General features: G+C 28.4%; 2 protein-coding genes across 2 annotated transcripts in view; one reads left to right on the top strand and one right to left on the bottom strand.

Moving 5' to 3' along the window:
- Window positions 1-19,215, top strand: part of LOC134705750 (plasminogen-like) — an 81,091-nt gene that overhangs the window by 19,481 nt on the left and 42,395 nt on the right. The window lies entirely within an intron of this gene.
- On the bottom strand, window positions 3,964-15,653 carry LOC134707127 (uncharacterized). The gene is made up of 16 exons (XM_063566660.1): window positions 15,453-15,653; window positions 14,688-14,920; window positions 13,667-13,775; window positions 12,949-13,181; window positions 12,565-12,696; window positions 11,677-11,838; window positions 10,319-10,455; window positions 9,798-9,903; window positions 9,193-9,276; window positions 8,103-8,283; window positions 7,588-7,677; window positions 6,948-7,034; window positions 6,466-6,523; window positions 5,922-5,963; window positions 5,218-5,402; window positions 3,964-4,673 (listed from the first exon to the last, which is right to left on the bottom strand). Exons 1-16 carry the CDS (start codon window positions 15,622-15,624, stop codon window positions 4,063-4,065), a joined length of 2,622 nt encoding a protein of 873 aa, XP_063422730.1. The 5' UTR covers window positions 15,625-15,653; the 3' UTR covers window positions 3,964-4,062.

The raw sequence follows: 19,215 nt of genomic DNA, 5'->3' as shown, positions 1-19,215 counted from the left end.
ATAAATCATACACTGGCAGATATCTCTTTTAGTACGTTTGTTGTGAGATGAAAAAAAAATGCGCCATGGTTAAGGCATATCTGTGAAAGTGAGATGACAAACAGCAATAAAGTGATGTTCCTTCAATTCACTGACGGCTTGATTTTGTAACATGATTTCAAACACAATACTATATTTTTTCAACAGGTTTTGATTGGTAGGTTATGCATTAATCATCAACAGTTTAAATTGTCAGAGAAATTATGGAAATGCCCCTTGTGCAGACTAAGCATAATGGGCTTTGCTCATTGATGAAGACTATATTGTGCCCTATAGTTGTTATTTCTCTCTTGAGGGGAGTTATTTTAATGGCAATCATATACCACATCTTAATAAATTGCATTGTAAAGTGTTTTTCACACTTTATAGGGAATATACAAAACATATTGTCATTGATATACGATTTCTGATCCATATCTTTTGTTTGACAGAATGGCTGCAAATCAGAGGGTACCTAGCAATGATGAAGCATTGTGTTAGTTGTAGTTTTGAAAACAGAAACAGGTTATGATGTAAGTAAATATATTTAATAGTTTGTACATTTAATCTATGTATACAGTTTACATTGTTTTACATAAAGATTCATTGAATAAAAAAAACTATTATGCATCCAACAAGAACAAATATGATGCAGTTTCTCTCCATCTCTCTTTAACAAAAGTATTTTTTCAATACAATAGCCTTAAACTCTTATTTTCATTAATCAATATGTATTGCAGTAAAGAATATAAAATTCAGCTGGTGGTACAAGAAAATACAAGCAACAAAGCATATCTGAGACTACTATAACAGTAGTTGCAGAACATATATACAACAAAAAGTATACCAATCAGTTGATGTGTTCTGAGTCAAATTTTTTTAGTTCTAAATTTATCTACTGACACTTACACTACATCATAAGCAATTAAATCTTTTTAACCAATACAATGTTATGAAACTCTTAAGATTACATACACAAGAATGAAGGACATTTAATTTTTTACATTTATCATGTGATACGTCATTTATAAATCTTAAAAATAGTTATCATTGATTTTAAAAGGAAGACAGTTATAAGTTTTTATATATTTTTTTTACCTTAAATGTGATAAAAAAAATCAATAGCATGTGAAATTTGGGAAGTATATATATTCAAATATGATTGTTCAAAAAATAATTTTAATTTAGCGTTTACTGTTGTCAATAGCCATTTAAAAATATCATTTATAAAATTTTTTCCCTATGTTTCTATTGTTGTTATTGTACTTTTGACTATTGGTTCATGCTTTAAAAAAATCATAGTATGATGAACCATTCTAATTGTCAAGAAAAAAATATTTTATATTAATGTTTCTGTTGTCAAGCGCATTTTGAAATGCAAACTCCAAACCTTGGTTCGACAGATGTGGTATATACAGTATACAAATGGATCGACATAATAGAAAGGTAGACTTTATAATAGTTTCTGTTTTGCCCACTTAAATAATTTAGAATTAAAAAGTGGTAATTGTTATTGAAAGTTCTATCCAATTTTAAGAGAATTGATGATACAGAAAAATGAATCATCAAAATTTTGGTTATGAATTTGATTAACCATGATATATTTCCACTAAAAATGAACAATAGAAGAACACAGATACATTCAAAACTGAGGTTATATCAATTTACCAAAATTATGAAGACTTAATTTACATGCACATACAAGATATCATGTGTCATACAAAACATATATCTCGGTTAGCAATTTAAAACTATCAGAGTTTTTATAATAATTTCTTATCAAGTTGTGTTATTTCGCTTGGAAATGCCCAATATTCTTGAACATGATTAGCTTATCTTTATTGTTGTATAGTATAAAAAAAAGTCAGCTTCTTTATTGGTGCTGTACATACAAAATACAAATTGAATAATATACAAAAAACAACAAATCTTTTAACAATAAGGTTATCAAGATTCACTTGTCCTCAGTTCCATTGATGATTTAGAAAAGGAACCTCAATTTTGTAATTTGAGGGCTTGCAATGAGAATGTATCGTAACTTTTTTTGTATCCCATAAAGTCAGATTTTTTAGAAATATTCAGAATAGTTATCTTTTTTCTTCATTTTATTTCTTTTGGAAAAATGAAATGAAATTTATCTTTTATATCATATTATGATATTTAGAAATTCTTGCTTTTAATCACATTTCTATAGATTCAATTTTCTTTAAAGTTTTGCATATAGATTAATTTTCAAAATCATAATATCTTTGAAATATATATAACATGAATACATTTTGAGCACGTGATATCCTAAAGACTTCAAAAAAATTTCTTTTAACAGCCAAATAATAACTTTAGTAAGATATTATTTAGACTAAATTAAAAGTCCACAGAAAATGCATATATTTTAATTTTTGTTATGCAAATATTTATTAATCAAAATATTCCAAATACAAAAAAAGTGTTGAATATTATTTGTTTTATCATGAGAAACAAAAACTAACATAAAACATTTTTAGCCTATTATTTAGAATACTTATAAATAATGTTAACCAACAGTTGTTTAAAGAAATACTTGTGTAGATTCCAGAATGAAATTTTATATAATCAATTTCAAAGATAAATTCCAATGTTTTAGATGTTCAATAAGCATTTTTAATTTAGATTAAAAAGTTGAAGAAATTCTTTGAAGATTGGTTAGGAATCATCCAACAGACTTTGCACACTTTAGTAAAATTTAGCATTTTCTTATTGTTTAAGGTGGTATGGGTGTCTTTCGCCATCTTGGATTGTAAAAAACAGAGAATCTAAGGTCCATATTTTCTATCAAATTAGCAAAATTTGATGCAAGTATGCAGATTTTTCATGTGTTTTTACATTTAAAAGATCCAATTTATAAGAATATAACTTATAAATATAAATATATGTACAAGTGTAGATTATTTTTGGTTGTTTTTAAATATTTTGAAATTGTCATTTTAAGGGGAGGTAACTCTAAAATAGTGCATTTTCTGTTGGATTGTTCATGGAATTTTCCTACTTTGTATTTTAGCCGGGAAAAACGCACGGTGACCCTATCTTTTCTTTTGATATTATCAAAGCATTGTTTGAAAGCTATATTTTCCTAATTTATTTTACAATTCTATCATTTCGTTTTGTTTCTATTCACAAAATGGTGTTTTTTCCTGTATAATCCATACAAAATGTGTCATTTTGTCACGACCCGTAGCTTGAAAAAATGCACGGTGACCTATCATTTTTAAAATATTTTTCAACATGTATCAATAGATACTACATTTTGGCAAAGTATGAACAAATTCTATCATTTTTATTTTAGACTCCCATACCACCTTAAGGTGGTATGGGTGTCTTTCGCCATCTTGGATTGTAAAAAACAGAGAATCTAAGGTCCATATTTTCTATCAAATTAGCAAAATTTGATGCAAGAATGCAGATATTTCATGTGTTTTTACATTTAAAAGATCCAATTTATAAGAATATAACTTATAAATATAAATATATGTACAAGTGTAGATTATTTTTGGTTGTTTTTAAATATTTTGAAATTGTCATTTTAAGGGGAGGTAACTCTTAAACAGTGCATTTTCTGTTGGATTGTTCATGAAATTTTCCTATTTTGTATTTTAGCCGGAAAAAACGTACGGTGACCCTATCTTTTCTTTTGATATTATCAAAGCATTGTTTGAAAGCTATATTTTCCTAATTTATTTTACAAATCTATCATTTCGTTTAGTTTCTATTCACAAAATGGTGTTTTTTCCTGTATAATCCATACAAAATGTGTCATTTTGTCACGACCCGTAGCATGAAAAAATGCACGGTGACCTATCATTTTTATAATATTTTTTAACATGTATCAATAGATACTACATTTTGGCAAAGTATGAACAAATTCTATCATTTTTATTTTAGACTCCCATACCACCTTAAAGCTGTTTTTTTTGTTTAATTACATTGAAACTAAGAAAATCACAGTTATTTTATTATAAAATCTAAATTATTATGCCCAAAAGGAACACTAAAAGAATTAAAGACAATTTTTTAAAGGTCCTCCAAGTCTTCTTCATCACTAATTTCTCCCTCATCATCACTTTCAATGTCCTCAACTGCAATCTCCTCCTTTACAGCCATTTCTTTCAACATCTGTTGCATCCTGTCATAGTTATCATTTAATATGTGGTCAGTCAACTGAGATTCAACAGGCATTTCCCCAATGTACTCTGAAAACTGCCTGTTTAATCTTATTAAACCCATCTCATAATACATTCCTTCTTTTATTAAGAATGCAGTTTCTCCTGCAGTAAGATGTTCCCCTAGTTTTACTTTCACTAGTTGGTACTGGTGTTTGTACCAACTAGTGACAGACCTCATTTCTTGCTTGAGCAATGTTTGCTCTTCAATGGCTCGATCAATCAGGCATTTCAGTTGAATGATTTCCTGTTTAATCGTGTTTGGTATCTCTGATACAACCTCTAAATCTACCATGCAGTTATAGATGTCACTTTCCACATCCTTGACAGTATCAAAATTAATCGCCTCTGGCAAACCATCAGATGAATCCCCAATCAGGTTGTAAGCTGCAATGGATTTGTGAATTTTCTTTGAAATACACTTTAACTGTTTTGAAAGTTTGATGAAAACAGCCTGTCCTTCTGAAATATGAATAAAATGTACAATATTACTGGTGTTTTATATATGAGATAAGTATATAGTGCTAACACGTCTTTCATAGAGGAATTTGATGTCAACAAGAAATAATGTTAAAATTTAAAAAAATGCCATTGTCAGTATATGCATTAATTTTAGATGGAAGTTGAAAACCAATGGATTTTAAAAGAATCAATCACACGATAAATACCTGGTAACATTATTGTTGATACTAAATTCAAGGACGTTATGATGTGTTTTAATTCTTTGTATTGAGAAAAATGTTATATCAATTTTCATAAATTGTCGTTTTCCAAAAAATTATCATGTTAGCTCAAAGGCAAGTATGAAATAAAAAGTGCTATAATACAGGAAAAGTCTTAGATTTACAGAAAAATAAAACTTTAATTTCATACATGGACATTATTTGTAAAATAAAGCATAGTAATTCAGTAAACATGAAGTTGTTAGAGATGAATGAAAAAAGCATCATAAAAGAAGTTTTGAATTCCCTTCCCTTCGTTCTAAGGCTGATAAAATTTTGCTTACTTGAATATTTGCGCAATAAGCGTAGTAAATAATGCCTCTCTGAAACATGTTTTTTAAGGGTTACAAGTTGTAATTTCTTTTGTTTTTCTTTCACAATCTTTAGATCCTTGTTGTAGTTTTCATCAGTTTGATGTAATCTAGAGGTCTTGTTCTTTTTTTCAAATACTGATAAGGTTTTCTCTAGTCTGTAAAGATATTTAAATAAAAAATTTATTCATCAGAATGTTTAGTTATTTTAATAACATAATAAACAGTCCTTTCATGGAATTTCAAGGTAAAACTCTGCTCATAAGATCACAAGTCAGTAGTAACACTCAGCAAAACAAACCTTATTTTTCATGTATGTACTTTATACTGGGTAAAAACTGTAGACAATAAGTGTATACAATTCAGAATATTTGCACAAAAGTGTAGCTTTCCCAGTGTAATATGTGTGTATTCCAATGTGCATACATGTTAAAACATATATAAGGTATTTAGATAAGGTCACAATTAATTTTAGAACATCATGTTAACTAATTTCATATTTCTTAAACTTTTTTTTAAAGAATGACATATATCAGAATGTAACTTTCCCTTCTGTTTTAAATTTAAAATGATAAGATACTATAGATAAATGCTCTTAATATGCATCATTCCAGGTTGTAAAAAAGGCATGCTGACAAAAAAGAGATTATGACAATTTCTTAAAGTTTTGTAATCACCTTTCCTTTTCTTCCTTGAACTTGTCATCTAATTGTTCATTTCTGAAATTGAAGACTGACATTATTAAAAATAAATATATATGAACATGTATAAACACTTTGATCAAACAATGGAATCACTATAAAAGGAAATGGAATGTACAATTGGAATATTCTGTCAATCATAATGCTTGGTCAATATTGTATATTTTCAATCTGATTTTTAATGATATTGTTGTAATAATGATGCTGTTCTTTTCTTTTATCTTTGAAAGTTAATTACCATCCAAATTAGATTTAACTCTGGGTTAGTACTACAATGAGTAACATATATTTTGTAAGAGTGCCACATGTGGAGCAGAATCTGGTTGTCCTTAGATCAGTTTTTTGTGGGTTTCCTGTTGCATAAGTACAAATAAAGCAAAACTTTCTTTGTGTATCTGTTATTTGTACAATAGTTGACTGATTGCAGGATAAATGTAAACTAATATGCAATTTAGAAAAATAATGGTCTGATTTAGGTACATTAGGTTGCCTTGAAATGTACTGCTTAGTTTTGACCTACCCAATTCTGTAATATCTTTGAAGACTGAGAACATATTCATCTGTTTTGTTCAGTTTAACTAAAAAAAAAAACACAAATGAAGAAGGCAAATTATTTTTTACTGGAATTTACAAAAATCAAATGCATTAAATATAAAAGTAGTTTACAGCCTCTAATAGAATAAAACTTTGTATGTGATTTCTATATGTGTATACATAGAGTTTATACAGCATTAGAAAAGAAAGAATGATATTTTAAAACAATGTAAATATTTTTAATACTCAAAATGGATTGGGAATGATCCCAAAAATAATTCAGTCCTCTTAACTATAAAAATAAAATAGTTTTTTACTAAGGGACGATATCAAAAGTTCAATGTAGGATAAAAAACTTAATTTTAGATATACAAAACTTGCAGAATTTTAACCCAAAATTTGAAAATAGGAGACGTATAAGTGCGTTGGGCGATAAATTTTCTTGATGTATTTATTATTAAAACTTACTTGCTGCATCATTGTTTTGAGTGTGTAGCACGGAAGACTTTTCCTCTTCAATCCATTGGATAATCTTATCATTTCCAATAACTTTGTCTGAATAAGAACAAATATGGATTAAAGTTTGCAATTTGATACACTAAACATATCATGTACCTGAACATTTGGTTACAATATAAATGGCATAAAAAAAGAAAAAAAAAACTTTAATCATGTTTCAATGTTGTTCAATATGAAGAGAGCATCCTAAATCATAAGAATTAATGCTAGTATATCTGCTTTGGTCTGGGATGAGGTAATTAACAATTTATTTTACATAAAACTGACTCAAAGTGACGGCAAAAACTCATTCCTTATGTCATTTGAGTTAAAATGACTAAAGAAACTATTTGTGTTAGTTAAATGTTCCAAGGTAGGAAGTATGTGGACTGATTTGTAGACAAAACTAAATTTTATTGAAACACTTTCTCAAAAGCAATAAACAGAGCTGTTTGGTTATGTTTCTATGTAAAAGTTTTTTATAATGCCTTTTTAAATAATATAAACAGTTAATCAACTGCAGCATATCATGAGGACACAAGATATTCATTAAATCGTAATAAATGAATAAAAGTAACAAGTTATTTATTTTTGAAAGATAGTTTCTTACCATGAACAGTTGATAAAATCTCCTTCAAAGCCACATCACTGTTTTCTTCAATTTTCTTTGCTCTTTGGAGTTTCATAACCAATGTGTAATCTGCATGTTTGAATTTATAAGTGTTATTATCAAATAATATAAAATTTTGATTCTCTAAATTTACTGATATAACCCAATTATACAAATTTTATAAAAATTGTGAGTGCTAAGTGTTGAACAGATGGAAGTACAAGCAGAATTTCTATGTTCTCCTCAATTATGAAAAAAAATATTTCTAAATCCAGGGAGCAAAACTTATTTAGTTTTTTTTTTATTTGACTGGCATTAAAGAGCTTTTATAAAAATTACATCATTTGCTGTTATAGTAAGATATACCTTGACCTATAATGGTTTACTTTTTTAATTTGTTACTTGGATGGAGAGTTTTCTCATTGGCACTCATATTATATCTTCCTGTATCTATATACAAAAAGTCACAAGCAGGCTATTCCACCATTACACATTTTGCCATTTTCTGTAATTACCTAGTTTGTCTCTGATTTTCTGACCAAAGTAAATAAGGCCATCAGTCAAAAGGTCTGTTCTGTTTTCAGGCGTCATCTCTTTGGTAATTGAAGAAAATCCACCCAAATATGACCATAATCTTTCAATGCCTTCACCGTCAGTGAGACCATGATTTTTTGTCCTCCTAGGTCCATACAAAATCTACAAGTATATAAGTATTAACACATAAACTTCAATAATTTAATTTTGGATGTAACTCGTCTTCTGATTGGCTTACGTTATTTTGTTATAAGTCCGTAGACATAATTTAGTCATATGACCATGACGTCATCAATGTGTTTTCATGGTTTTCTACGGTTTAAAATGGAATTAAGAATTAAATTATAAGAAATGACTGTAATATTTTTTCTGTCTATTTGAAATAACAAAAAAAATGTGGTGCATACTGTTAAATAACCTGCTACGCGTGTTATTCAGTGTGCACCACATTTTTTATGTTCTTTCTTCATAGACAGAAAAAATATTACAGTCATTCCTTAAATATATTGTAGACACATGTCTTACAATAATAAAAATCTGTGTCATTTATTTATGAATACCAATTTTTTTTATATTAAAAAATCCTCAAATTTGAAATGTTGCTAAGAAAAGAGAAAATCACATATAAACAACATATCTGGTCTTAAAACTTGATATACTTTTTTTTTGTGCAGGTTAACATATATTGGAAAACTTTACAAGCCATTCTAGTATAATAAATACTAAGGGGTCATCCATTTTTCAAAGTGCACAAAATGTACACTTGAGGGAAGGGGTTTAAAAAATCAACATTTTTACTGTACACTTTAAAAAAAATGAAAAAAAATAAATATGTTTCAGTTTATTTTCCATGCAAATTTTTATATTAAATCAAACTATAAAAGGGAGGCATTATTTTTTTTATAAAGAATGATTGATTCTAGGCTTGTAATCGACAAATGGTTGACATACACTTTTTTCATCCCACACCCTCCCTCAAAAAGTTTTGAGGGTTCTAGTTAACATTACATATACAATATGCACTGAACCAACAAATAGTTTAACAAAACACTTGAAATTATATTATCTTACTTGACATGCAATACTGTGTCCATAGCAGTGGAAAATTGGTATTGAAAATGTGAGTTTTTGTAAAATGTCGTTTCGCCCTGCTTTCTGAAAAAAAAATGTTTTGAATGGCAATAAGACTCCTGTAAACATTTGTATTTTAAAGTTTCAAGGATCTTGATTCCAATTACTAAATAACTAATTAATAAAACTAGATGTCATGATTTGGTATATGATATGTAAAGTTTAAGGGATTGAGACTATACATCATGTGAGAAATGAATGTCAGTGACTAATACTTTTTTTTGTAAAATTTTTAAATGGCACCCAGCAAATAATGTAAGGAAATCCTTGAAACATTTCTATAATATCAGATGCAGAACTGCAATAAGTTTGCAACCTCTCTTTGTCATTATGTTTTCAAATTTTATTACATACAGACTTTACTGTCTTGTATGAATTTGGTTAAATATTACTATGTTGAAAAAAAATAATAAACATTTCTTACCAGGCTGTGCATGGCTTAATTTTTTGTAATTATTTTATGTAGTTTTAAGATTTGTATGTAATTTTCTAGTATTTTCTACATTATATTACTGCCCAAATTATAAACAGTACAAATGACAAACCTCTAAATGTCTTTTTAACAAACATGCAATATCATAGGAGATGTGGAGGTGTTTGTCTTTGTTGGCACTTAAAAGTAGTTCTATCAAAAAAACAGCATATCCCAGTCTACAAAATAAAAAAGAGAAAAGTGTTCTGAAATGACAAAAAATTGGTTTCCTATCTTTAATTAAATTTTAATTCTAACTGCATGTATCCCTTTTTCATTACTGTACAGGTTATTATTTTCTCTCATATTCCTCCTTACCAGTGAATACCATTCTCATTTAATTTATGTTTACCAGTATGTCATGAGCAACAAAAACCTTTCATACAGTAGCCATATATGTTAAAAGTTCACATTTTAATGATTACATGTTGTAAGTTTCAAGTTGATATGACCACAACATTTGTTCAATTACCTTAAACAAAGACATTTTCCTGATATGGGTAGGAGATAAAATTACATGCAAATCTGAAAACACACACAGGAGGTAAGTCCTAAAAATTGCACTCTCTAAATATTATCTACAATATAACTAACTTTTCACCATGTTTTAAGCTAAAAAACTTCTGAGGGTAATCGTGCCTACAGGTAGCTCCAAAGACTGCAGTTTCCGACAATTTCTTGTTTTTTGCTTTGGATCTTAAGTCATTTCCTGCTTGGAAATCGCTGCATTCCTGAAAATAAATATGAAAGCTAGCAAACTCTTATTTTTTTCTTACTACTTGCTGTTTTTCAAAGCATTGATTATTTTTTATTTAGTATCTCTCAAATGTACTTAAAGTCATAAGAAACGAGTGACCGGTGAAAAATAATGTTCTTCCAATTCTTGAACCAACGCATACAAACATCATAAACTTAGGCTTCTGTACTCGAATTTATCATTTTTTTCGTGTAAATTTCGTATAATCGTCATTTTTTTTTCAATCGGTCAGTGTTGTTGTGAAAATATGGCAGGTAATTAAAGTTTGTGTTTTGAAGACGAAGTTTAACGATTGTCACCTGTTTGTCAACAATTGACGAAAAATAAACAAAAAAGCATGGAAATAGAGCACGTGATTAACATGTAAATACAGATAAAAGTTTATTTTAAGGACATCCATGCGTATTGTGGTCACCGGATTTTTACGAGATGGGTCACACTGAGGTCACCTTGCATACGGAAAATATGTCGGGGGAATAGCTTGCTGGAAGGAAGCAATTCAAATAAAGTAAACTTCTTCTGAATATGAATAAATTAAAAAAAAATCTTCAGAAAAAAGTATATGTACATAAGTTTTATAATGAAAACTATCCATTGAGTTATAAAAAACATATGCATTAATTTTTTTTTACTTGAGGTTTCTTATGACTTTAAAATAAACATCTAAAATATATTGTTCCTCAAATGTAATAGTCCTAAATTTGAAGGAATTTGGAAACCTTTATCTTTGATTTTAATGTCCAGAATTCATAAGGCATTTCAATTAAACATATAAATGGAACTTATGGAACTTTAATTAGCTAGTATGAACGGGTGCAAAAGGGTTTAAAAATATATGCAGATCTCTTCGATTGCTTCTATGTAAAATTGCTTACCTTATTTCATAAGTGGCTACAATTTTTACCATGTATGATGGATAAAACTGGAGGAGACCATTTTTTTATTGTTTGTCAAAGAGTTCTTATCAAACCAATTCAATTGTATTTTTATCAGTTTTCATGAATTAGGCAATATTTACATTACAGAAATAGCAGTCTATAATGTAAAGAGCCAGAACTTTTCATAAAGGGGGAGGGGGCTGAGTGCTTCAGTAATTCCCTATACTTCTATAATCAACCAATTTTTACACATAAGGGGGGCCTGGACCCCAGGTAACTACCTATGGTAAATAAATAAAATATCAAACACAAAATACCTTTTCTATTTTTGGAGTGTCATATTTTTTTATGAAATCATCTACCAATTCCTGTTGGACAAAAAAATTATCTTTGTGTTTTGGTTCAAGCCATTGGTTACCAGATGAAGATTTCCGTACTAATTGAAAGTCTGCATCAAAACAAAAGATACTGGTGTCTGTCTAAAAAAGAAATGTTTAGTGTTTAATTTACAGTTATAATAAAAATTGTCCAAAAGTGCACCTGATAATTAAAAATATGCAATAAATAAACAAATAAGTATTTAAAATAAATAAAAACTAATTACGTCGACATCATTTAAAGAGTGTCTTAAGTAGAAATGGGTTCTTACTTAAAGTAATAAATGTAGGTGTGTTACACATCATTTCAGTCCAAAACCTTGAAAAGCTGTTTCAAAGTGATGACAATAACAAAAGAAATTGATAGATCACTGTATTATTAAGAATTTTTGGTTCCAATGCAATATTTCTATCATACAAAGGATATATATGTGAGCGAAATTTATGAATCAACAGTGGATGGCTCAGAAAATGATTTTAAAAATCACTATGCAACAAACATTTTTACAAAATGAAGAGTTATCTCCCCTTTTCAATGAATTTTCAGTGCTTTCTATGTATTTTTTTCCTCTTTATTGTGTCAGTTAATAAAAAACATAATTTAACTTTGAGAAGGAATGAATTTGTCATATAAAGTAGATGAAAAACAAAATTGAAAACAAAATATGTCATGTGCCATCCACTGCCTGGTTTTTCTATGGACACCCTCTTAAAGACACAGTAATTGATTGACTGTTGTTCCTATTTTTGTTTATTATGCTGCATAAGTACGTAAGTAAATTTTATTTATTAAAATTAACTTAATCTAGGACATTGTACCAATTATACCTCAAAACAAGCTGGACAGGTACAACCATCATCTAGATCTGGAAAATTATTTGTTAAATAGTCCATTTGGTATACAAACTGACGAAATTGGTGAATAGTTTCTGCCATCAAACTCTTATAAATTTCTTTTCCCTACAAGTAAAGTTTAAAATTAAATTTATGATCACACAATTGTGGCTCTATGGATTATAATGAAAAAGAAAAAAAAAATTCACCACCACCAACCAAAACCTCAAAGCTGTACCGTGACATTTAGTTATTAATTTCTGAGTATTTTTATCGATTGTGAATAGTTGTCTTATTGGCAATCACACCACATCATTTTATATATAATAGTGTAAAAAAATATAAAATCTCATTAGTATGGAATCTTAATTAATTAACCTCTTTTGTGACCAACATCTTGTACAGCTTTGGTTGCCTAGCCTTTAAAGCTTCACAAAACCCCTTCACAGATACATGGCACTCAAGCAATAAACCATTTAACCAGCGAAGTAAATCAATGTGGAAGGCTAAATGAGGTGTTTTTGGTGAGGCAGGCCACAGATTGTATGAAAACAAGGTAATTGCTTCCTCTTCACAAGAACAAAATTGAATTGTTCTAAGATGTTGTCTACCTGAAAAATAAAGATAAAAATTAAGGTACCAATAAAAAGAGAAATTGTTTTTAAAAGAAATAGGTCTTACAAAAAATGGCTAAAAAGAGTAATGGTGTATTCCACTTTGGAATACCTATTATTTAACTTCTGGATGTGAATTTAAGTATGAATGCAATTTAAGTACTCCTCATAACAGACTCATGTATTGTATAAATGTCGGTTCAAACCCATTTTTGTATGATTGGATATGAATTCAAATTCAAATTGATGGAAATTTATAGTAAATATAAGGATACATGTACTTATTAAACATGAAATAAGAAACTTTTGTTTGGATCATATATAAACATTACAGGTAAAACATCTGTCAAAATATTTGCAATTTGGTATATGTATATGTATACAATTTTTTGTCAGAATCATATCAAATATCTATTTTAAAGTATTTCATATCTTTATCCTAATAAATGATACAAGAAAGTATGTTACTATATAAAGAATACCTTTATCATCAATAACTACTATATCTTTCATATAGTCAGTTGTACACATATCATGTTTTCTTCCCTTCCAAGGCTTAGTTGGAGGTGCATAGCCTATAAAAGCCCCATGCTATAAAAAAAAAAAAGCATGTGTTTTAATCAATTTACCTTTAACTTGTTTCATCATTACAAAAATATTGGTAATCTTTGATATAATGCTAAGTAAAATGTTAATATTATTAGTTCAACCAAAGTCCACAGTAAAAACCTGAACTATTGTTTTGAATTGATTTTAATCTTCAACTGCATTTACTGCTAAATTTAACAATTGTTAATATGTGTACATAACTTAGATGAGCATTTTGTAGCTATACCAAACCATAAATTGAGATTCAATGGTACTCAGATCAATGGTTTGCTTGTCAATGTAATTATTTTCTTGTCTCGTTAAAAAAAACCCACATATTCTTTATATAATAAAATCATCAAATATATGTTGTTGTAATTTCAAAAAACTGATATGTCAAGCTACCACATGTACATGGGAATGTTAAATATCAGAATCAATGTGTCCAGTAAATTTTTTCAAATCATGAAATCCAGTATCTTAATAAAAATCGCTACCTTTTTTTTATTCCTATAACTGCAAAAAATATTAACTAAAACTGCAAATAAGTATGAATAAAAAGAGATATAAGTGTGAAATAAACCCCACCTAAATAACAAACAAAAGGAAAATACATCCAGATCTCATGCCTCAAATAAACTGAACCCAGCTAGGCCAATTTACACGAAAATGGTTGTAATAAAAAAAACAGAAATAATATGATCAATCAACACCTATTGGTAAGATAAAACCATAAAAACAACCTAGTCTTTGATACATATTTCATAAAGCAATTATCTACATGTATCTTCATGCTTTATTAAAAAGTTGGGCTGTCATGAGACAAGCACTTTTATTAATTTCAGGAATTTCTACTGAAAAGATCTGCTTTCTGCTTTTAGATGTTTTTTCTTAAAAAAAGAAGGAAAATCTTACCATCCATTTCTCAAATACATGTAAATGTGGAAATTGATGCCTAATTTCCAGACAACCTTCACATATAATGGGCCAAGATATGCAGTCTAGGCATCGGAAAAGATCAACCTTTTCAGTTCCACAATCCTGGCATTTAAAATTGACTACAGCTTCTTTTTCTTTTGCTGCAGACACCAGTTTCTTGCATACTTCTGACCAATGATTTAATCTTTGGATTTTGGCTTTAGCATAATCTAAAAAAAAATGTACTAAAGTATTGGTACTGTAAGTATAAAAAACAACCTATAAATATCAAAATTGAATTATAATTATACAATCTTTTAAATGAATTTTATACTGAATAATTAAGTACAACACATATTTTACGGTCACCTTCATCAATGATGTTTAACACATTTGCACCTTTATAAAAAATTATCAATAAAATAAATGAGTTCTCTCTGGCTTGAAAACAATTCAATGTTATAAGCCTGTTTGCAGGATATTTGTTTTATTGTATCATGTTGTATGACTGTCCAATAGTAATCAACACATCTGAGAATCACAATACAAGGCTTAATCCTGTGAAACTTGCAAGTTTGGTAAATGGTTTAATTTATATCCATTAAAACAGGCTTCCTTTATTTTTTAATACATTTTTAATATGAAATTCAAAAAAGGAAGTGAATATATGCACTCATTGCACCCCTCTTTATTCATCTTGTAACCCTTAATTATTCTAAGGAGATAATAAATGCCACTTTAAAATCATTACACTGTACATACTATTTTTAGGTTCTATCGTCACAGGTGTTTCATGTTCATTATTGAGCTGCATATTGCCATCTCTTTCTTGTTCAGTGTTCACCACCTCTGCATTTAAAGTTTTATAGTTTTCTTTATCGGTGGCACCTGCAGTTTCATCAATCATGGATAAAGGCGTGTATGACTTGGTCATAGTTTTCTTTTTTCCACTCTGACGGACTACAAAAGTGCATGGCACCTTTCTTTTCTTTATATGAGACATCTAAAAAATAAACAAGAAAAAATCATCCAACTAAAAGTACAATTAAATCATCAGAATTTGATTTCATAGAATCTATATTATATACAAAAATATCAGTTTATTTTTGTATTGTTTGATTGCTGTCTCATTGACAATTTGTTTTTTAGGCAATTGGTTCTGTAATTAAGTCATGTTACTAAGTATTCCCCAGGGGGGGTAACTTCCTATTATTGGGTATACAGGGATGTGCCAAAAATATTGGTCATAATTTTGCGAGATTTTATATAAATATTAAAATGCATTTACGTTAGATATCCGTATATTGATTTGTGGTACTTAAACATGCAGTCAATCCAACATTCCATGCATATATATAAAGATAAAATATATGTACACCAGACATTGTCAATTCATATATAAAAACTTAAGGGTAGCTGGTATATTTATGAATTATGAGTGATGATGAGTTACAGTGCTTATATAAGCATGGGTCATATTTTAGATATTGTATATAAGTATACTGTTGGTCATTCTTTCTTAAATATTTATATAACTATAGGTACTGAATTTTAGTGAATGTTATATTAAAATGGGCACGTTTTTTTAGGCAAAAATGGCACACCCCTACCAAAAAAATATTGAAGTAACCACCCGTGGTCTTCCATATACCAAAAGCTGCTTAGTTCAGAATGTGAAAAAAGTAGTAATGTAATGCTACTTAGAATATAACACCTCACCCCACCTATCCTTTTCATGCCGGTCGGCATGTGAGGCCCTAAATATAACAACTTATTCTTAATTATCTCCCCTTTCAAAATTTTACCATTTTCAATTTAAATATATTTCTCAATTTTCATTGATATAGTAAATTAAAGATTTAATATATTTCTGAATTTTAATTTATTATACATCATAGAAGGTTGCGTTAATTTAAATTATCATATCATTTTAACTAAAATGTTTACTTACAATATAAATTGAATTCACCTTTAATTACATCAGTACATGGTTATAAATCTTCTTACTGAAAATACATGCATATCAAATTTTTACGGTCACTAAACATTGTTTGCCTATGATACATATTGTCAAATCATATGTTTTTGTACTATGTACGCTTTTTTAATGGAAATTGGTACATCATAATGCATTTGTAATAAAATGAAGACCGATGAGACTGTGATATATATATCTATAGAGATGCACCACTGCATCAAGTATTATTATACGATATTTATCCACACAAGACAGTTCAATATTTAAAATTTAACTGTTGAGTTCATAAATCGTATTACACGAGATTTGGTGGTGGAATGAATATGTTTCTCTAATGAAATGAAATAAGAAGCAAACAAAATTTTTCTTCTTATCATGTGAAATGAAAAAAAATGTGTTCTTTCTATGTGAGGTCATCCGGCATGGAAGCCTTTTAAAAAAAAATTACGTCATAATCTGATTTTAACCAATGAAGAACTAATATAAAAAAAATCACGTTGATTAAATTTTTTTTTATACAATGGGTGCAGATAGGTAATTAGAGAAATGTAGTTATATATGTATTATGGTGTTAGCCTTTTTCACCACAGATAATCCAACTGTCATAAAGTTGTCACGTGTTAAGACACACTTATAATATATCTATACTATAATAACAAGGTTAAATTTGTTAGCCTTCATAATGTTAACAAGACAAATCAAATAATTTAACTTTATACATAACTTATATATGTCAATGGTGTTGATTAAAAATAAAACCAATCCAACCCTTTTGTTTTCAACATTTTAAAAGTTGCCAATTATTATCAAGTTTGGTGTGGAATCAGACACTGATAACAATAGTATATGTCACATGTATGTATGTTCTGTATCCTCCTCAAAATAGAGCACTATCTGGTACCATATCAAAAATGTGTTGCTCCTAGTGCAAAATGTAAATCCTATTTAAAAAGTTTTTGAGTACCTCCCCTTTTCATAATTTTGTAAAATATCAATAATAATTAAAAAAAATATTTCCAAATTTTATTGGATAAAAAAATAAGTAAAAAGTCACTTTATTGCTATCTTACCAATACATGTAGTATTAAATTTACTGGACCTTGGATCACAGGATTTCACAGTAAACTATCTTCAATCTAAAAAATATAATTCAGTAAATTTAAAGGTGACATTAAGTTGCTGTTATTTTCATATATGTATGTATATAAGTTTTATAACTTTTTCTGTAGGCTATCCTTCTGACCTCAACTTGTCTCTAATTGTATTTGGTTGGTTGCTGTCTCATTGATGTATTCCTCATATACTATTTGTTTGGATTTCTTAGAAAACCACTGTATTCTTTAAGCAATAAAAAGTTTAAATTTCTCTGTAAACTTTTTACTGACCTCTTCTCGTCTTATTTTTTATTGCACAGTTGCTTTCTTTTTGACGTATTCTTCATATATTTTTGTTTACTTTTCTTGATAAACCACAGTGGTCCACTTTATGGTTATGCAATATCAAAATATTCAAATGGAACAACTGTTGATTATCTCCCCTTTCAAGTTTTATCAATTAGAATTCAAATTTATTCCTGAATTTTGTGTGATTAAATGATTACCTAAAAGCTATTATCTATTTCACTTTAATGCAAACTTACCAGTACAAATGTAATAATAACTTAACAGGGCATTAATACATATGACATCAGTACACAGTAGTAATTAGCTCTTCAAACTGAAAATATAATCAAATTATTAAGGTCACTTCCATTTTCAAATACTGATACCTATAGTATATACATTTATATCAAATGTATGGTTTTATTTTGGTTTTTTTTTCAATATCTTCCTCCTTTTATAAGAGCACTACCATATAATCAAATACATATTGTTCCTAGTGCAAAATGTAAATTCGGTCCTATTCAAAAAGTTCTTCATTACCTCCCTTTCATAATTTTATAATTTAATTTAAATAAAAAAAAAACATTTAACAATTTTATTAGATAAGAAAATAAGAAAAAGTTACTTTAGTGCTTACATACCAATACATGTTGTATTAAATTAACTGGATCTTGGATCACAGGATTTCAAAGTAAACTATCTTCAATCTAAAATACAATTCAGTAAATCATAAAGGTTACATTAAGTTGATGTTATTTTCATATATGTATGTATATAAGTTTTATAACTTTTTCTGTAGGCTATCCTTCTGACCTCAACTTGTCTCTAATGTATTTGGTTGGTTGCTGTCTCATTGATGTATTCCTCATTCATTTTTTGTTTGTATTTCTTGGTCAGACACTATTTATCTATGCAATTTATTGTGCAATGATAACATGTGACGTTTTGCCAAAACCAACGTTGCTATATTTGTGCAAAACGTTTTTGTTTAAATAGATTAGACCGTTGGTTTTCCCATTTGAATGGTTTTACACTAGTAATTTTGGGGCCCTTTATAGCTTGTTGTTCGGTGTGAGCCAAGGCTCCGTGTTGAAGGCCGTACTTTAACCTATAATGGTTTACTTTTTAAATTGTTTTTTGGATGGAGAGTTGTCTCATTGGCACT

The sequence above is a fragment of the Mytilus trossulus genome, chromosome 2, assembly GCF_036588685.1.
Source record: "Mytilus trossulus isolate FHL-02 chromosome 2, PNRI_Mtr1.1.1.hap1, whole genome shotgun sequence".
Lineage (NCBI taxonomy): Eukaryota > Metazoa > Mollusca > Bivalvia > Mytilida > Mytilidae > Mytilus > Mytilus trossulus.
The sequence above is the reverse complement of the archived record's forward strand: the minus strand, read 5'-3'. Positions and strand labels throughout refer to the sequence as shown.